At 40.1% G+C, this 4,842-nt stretch overlaps 1 protein-coding gene across 1 annotated transcript in view; it reads right to left on the bottom strand.

Moving 5' to 3' along the window:
* Window positions 1-2,827: 2,827 nt before the first annotated feature.
* Window positions 2,828-4,842, bottom strand: part of EFCAB2 (EF-hand calcium binding domain 2) — a 21,106-nt gene continuing 19,091 nt past the window's right edge. Inside the window, exons 5-7 of the mRNA XM_018557061.1 lie at window positions 3,182-3,224; window positions 3,033-3,099; window positions 2,828-2,948 (exon numbers count right to left, since the gene is read on the bottom strand). Coding sequence (XP_018412563.1) covers window positions 2,836-2,948; window positions 3,033-3,099; window positions 3,182-3,224 — 223 coding nt within the window. The 3' untranslated portion in view covers window positions 2,828-2,835. The remainder of the gene's footprint in view (window positions 2,949-3,032; window positions 3,100-3,181; window positions 3,225-4,842) is intronic.

Genomic DNA, 4,842 nt, shown 5'->3' with positions numbered 1-4,842 from the left:
TGAGCCCCTGAAATATGGGGACTGTGTATGAAAATGGTTGTAATTCCTAAACCCTTCATATGATATTTTTTTGTTCAACTCCTAGAATTAGAGATGAAAGTCTGCTCTTCAATTCCACCTCAGTTGTTTCATTTCAAATCTATTGTGGTGGCGTACAGAACCAGAATTATGGAATTATGAAAAATCTGTTCGTGTCCAATTATTTCAGGACCTAACTGTAAACTGAAGTGTGACATATTGCTGAATGGTGTTTAGCTTGTTCCTGATTACCTGCAACCACTATTCTGCCTTTCTATATACAGGTGAAACTCGAATAATTAGAATATCGTGCAAAAGTAATTGCAGTAAGTGCTGCAAAAGGGGCCCAAACCAAGTACTGAGTACATATGCATGCTTGTACTTTTCAGAGGTCCGATATTGTTCTATGTACAATCCTTGTTTTATTGATTGCATGTAATAATCTACTTTTTTGAGGTTGTGGATTTGGGGTTCTTGGGGTTTTCATGAGCTGTAAGCCATAATCATCACAATTATGACAAATCACGGCTTGAACTATCTTGCTTTGCATGTAATGAGTCTATCTCATATATTAGTTTCACCTTTTAAGTTGCATTAGTGAAATAAATGAACTTTGCACGATATTCTAATTATTCGAGTTTCACATGTATGACCCGGTCTGCCTGCTGACCTGCCTCTAGACGTTTGACCACCTGTTGTGACCTCAACCTACGTATTGGACACTGTCTTTTGTCCACTGACATGTACCTCTTCTGCCCGGCTATTTACTGACTTCAACCTGTAACTTGAGACCATCTCCATCTAACTATTCGTAACTCGCTGCATGCATCCTGCTCTACCTCTTTTACTTTGCTGCCCAGCTGTTACCAACCTGTGGTTTATGTCCTGGCTTTGGTCCTGCCTACTGCTTGGGTGCTACTGTGTCCCCGCATTTAGTTCCTGACCAGTGGACTACAGTCATCCAATATTGGCTGCAACATCAGCCCTGTGCCAATCTGTGTCCTCACATTCCTTATTACCACTTTCAGGGTTTTTAGACAAGAGATGCATGAGAAGCCTCTTCTTCAGCTTCGTCTCCACCAGGTACGTGACAACTCTCTTCATTCCAGCCAGAAGCATAGTACTGGCTGAACTGAGAGAGAGCTTGGTGTGGGAGCATGTATACAGCTATGTTAAGGTTTACCCTAAACACCAATGCTAAGGATGGGGGGGGGTTATTTTGATATTATTAGGGGGTAACATTACTACCACTGAACACCAATGAAGAGGGGGGCATTGCAGCCCCTTATACCAGTGCTGGGGATATTTCTGCTAAACTGCTAAGGGTTACTAGTACTGCTAATTACACTAATATTGGGGAATATTTTACTCCCACACTACAAGCCATATACTATAAAGCAACACCCACTTTATTGGCCACACCTCCAGGTGTTCGGTGGGGCGCTAAGCACATCACGTTTCTTTTTTCTAACTTCAAGGCATCCCTCCTATTTTCAAATGTTAGTAACTATGCAGGAGGAAGTGTCTCTGAGCTCTTGCATGTCAGACAGGTTGATATGCTAAGTATGCCAAATATCTCTGCATATAGTAGCAACTATTGCAGCTCCTTCTATTAGCCCTCCAACACCTTATTCCACTCCCACCCACAGTGTACATGATGTTAAATTTTATAATTATTACTTAAAATATATATTTTTTGTATATTCTTTATTTAAAGATTTTACAATATAAAAAAAAAACATTCAGGAAATAAGACCAGTAATAAAGTAATAAAAGAAAAATGAATATGTCACTTAGTATAGACATTGCTTGATCGAAGGTAAAATAGAAACATACAGAAATATTAAGAGAAAGTGGAAAAGATCCCTTCCTTCTGTATCCTCAAATAGAATACTCCTTCGATATCCAGAGTGTGAGTGGACAAAGGCAATGAAACATTCACCCAAAGGAGTGAAATAATCACGGGACATCAGGCCCAATCCAATCTGATAAGGTCGTTTAATAGCACACTCAGTTCCATCTACAGAGGATATATTGAGCGGTACCTGAACTGAGGTGAGTCATATATGATTGAATTAGGTCCCGACATCTATCCACTTGCCTGCAGTATATGAGGGGAGCGAACTAGGTAGAACAAGTAAAGAAAGGAGGGGAGGAAAGAGCAGCCAAATAGAAAATAAAAATAAAGGCGGGGGGGCTGGACAGCAGTAGGTTGTATTCCTATTCCCGGGCCTCACCGACTGCAAGAAGGATCACAGTCCACCTCCTCAAGGAGGGGCATCCTCCATCATAGCGGGAAATTCAGGCATCTGAGTGAAGTCAGTCCAATAGAACCACGTCTTACAGTGTTTGGCATGTTGGCCCCTACCATACCAGACCAGATCTTCCATTCTCTCCACTTCTCCAACTTTATGAAGCCACATGGACACCGTGGGTGTCCTGGTCGACTTCCATAGTTCTGCAATACAGCAACGTGCTGCCCCTAAAATAATTCTGATGTATGGGGGTAGTAAAAAAATGATCTGCTCTGGGTGCTTTATGTATGCTAAGCACGCCACTCCTGCCAGGCTATAAGAGCCCATCAGTGCATTTTCTATTTGCCTGTACTTGGCTCCCAGTTCTGCTGGTCCTTAAAGCATTTCAATGGCCTGCTATGACTTTATCTTTGTAAAGACAAATATGTATAAATGAAGATAAAAGAAACAGCTAATATTAAATAATGTAATACTTTAATACAGTCTTTAAATTTCAATACATTTAAACAATATTCAACATGGCTATCTGTTTTCTACTGTATGGAACAAATGCCTTGCGGTATTAATAATCTACTATCATCATTGACACATAGTCCTTGTAAGGAACAATATTCTTGTCTGGATCAACTGCAGCAGAGACCATTTCCTCCATCTCTTCTTGTGTAAATGGTTCACCTGCAGTATAGATAAACATCACTTGCTGTTTAATTGTTTACATTATCAAAAGTGCAAACGCAATAGCCTTGATGCGCACATTACCTTCTTCTGTCATGTATTTAATAAGCTCTTCTTTAGTGAGGAATCCTTTTTTCTTGTCATCTAAAACCTAAAGAAGAAAATATATACTGTAGGTATGGCATTGTGTAGTGAGTTAGCTGACCACGGCCAAGTCTAAAACAAAAACCAACCTCAAATGCTCGTTGAAGGACATCTTCAGCTATTGGCCGATACCTGCAGTAAATTCAACAGAAGAGAAGGAAATTGTATCAATAACAGTGAATTGTAAAACATATGAAGGGAAAAAAAACACTACGCACCACTATAAGATTACAATGAAACAGGAGTTGTCTATCCTCAGGGGACAGAGAAAAGGTACTGGGGGTCTTGTGGGGATGACACCAGAAGTAAACAGAGAGATATCTTTGAAACAGTTCTTCAGATTGAGAAACTATCACCCACAATTAATGGTTGCTAAATATCATTGTACATAGTTACTGCCTGAAGGTCTTTTCTGCTGGAAGGTTTATGGTCAGTAGCACACCAGTGCTCAGAGGTCATGCAATCCACTAGTAAACAGAGGAGTAGTTCCCTCAGTTTAAATACTCAAGTCTGTTCAAATTGAGGAAAAATGGTGCTGACCAACAAAATAAACACCAAATATATCCTGAAGTCTCAACACAGTATCATATCCAGATTAAGTTAATTCAATATAGTGAGAACCATCCTAGGCAGACGCAGGGGGCAGTTATGGATGGGATCTAAGTGGCACACAGGCTGTGACAATATTTTAGATAAGGCTGCAGAAGAAGACAGAAAAATATTCCTTTTTAGTTAGAGTTCTAGAATGTGGGTGGGTTCCCGGGACACCAATCCATTACAGCTTTTTTCATCTTGATGAGAGCCCTGGTGTCTGGAGAGCTAGAGTGGTCAGGTTGTATGAAGTGGTGTAGGTGAGGATGGAGAAAGTGTGTGTGTTCCTTTTGGTGGTTCTCTAAGCCAAGAAGCACGTTTGGGACTGTTGGCCAGAATGTTAAAATTTGATGTTTGTTTTATGTACCCCTATGAGTGAAGACCTATAGGGACTCTGTCATAAGAGAGCAATGTAGGCTGTCATTTATAAACTCCTTGACTTCATTCTAGTAATTTTACTTCAATGCTGTCTAAATCACTGGGGTTGATTTACTAAAGGAGTACAGAATGTTCACGTTGCAAGGGAAGTTTCACTCAGCAGTGGAATTTTCATTTAGCTTAGTGAATGTGTGGAATCTCTGCTAATGTCAATCATTCAATCACTTTCATGCAAAAAATGTTTTTTTTCCTTTTTTCTGCATGTAATTTTGTATTCTTTGCAAAGTTAATGTTCCCATTATTATTATTATAATTATACAGGAGTTCGATAGCGCCAAGAGTCTGTGCAGTGCTTTACAACATATGGGGAGACAATACAATTATAATACAATGCCAGACAAAAGGATTAGAAGGGCCCTGCCCATGAGCACTTAAAATCTACAAGGAGGGGCATATGATACAGAATGAAAGAAATATGAGGGGTGCGCTGATTGAAGGTGTACATGTACAGTTTTTAAGAGGAGGTTGGAAAGGTTTCCCTGAAGAAGTGAGTTTTCACTAAGCTAAGTGATAATTCCCTTGCAAAGTGATCATGCTTTACTCCTTTAGGCCCCATTCACACCAGAGTGGTTGCGGATCAGGGCAGTTTCCACGCTGATTTTAAAAGGACTGTTTTGGGAGTTTTTAAATGTGTTTCAGTGCTGAAACACAATTAAAAATGCCCAAAACCGCGCTGAACAGCGTGGTTCCATTGAAAGCTGCATGGACACCGCACAAATCG

This window comes from Nanorana parkeri, unplaced genomic scaffold (genome assembly GCF_000935625.1).
Source record: "Nanorana parkeri isolate BGI_ZX_2015 unplaced genomic scaffold, ASM93562v1 scaffold264, whole genome shotgun sequence".
NCBI lineage: Eukaryota > Metazoa > Chordata > Amphibia > Anura > Dicroglossidae > Nanorana > Nanorana parkeri.
The sequence above is the reverse complement of the archived record's forward strand: the minus strand, read 5'-3'. Positions and strand labels throughout refer to the sequence as shown.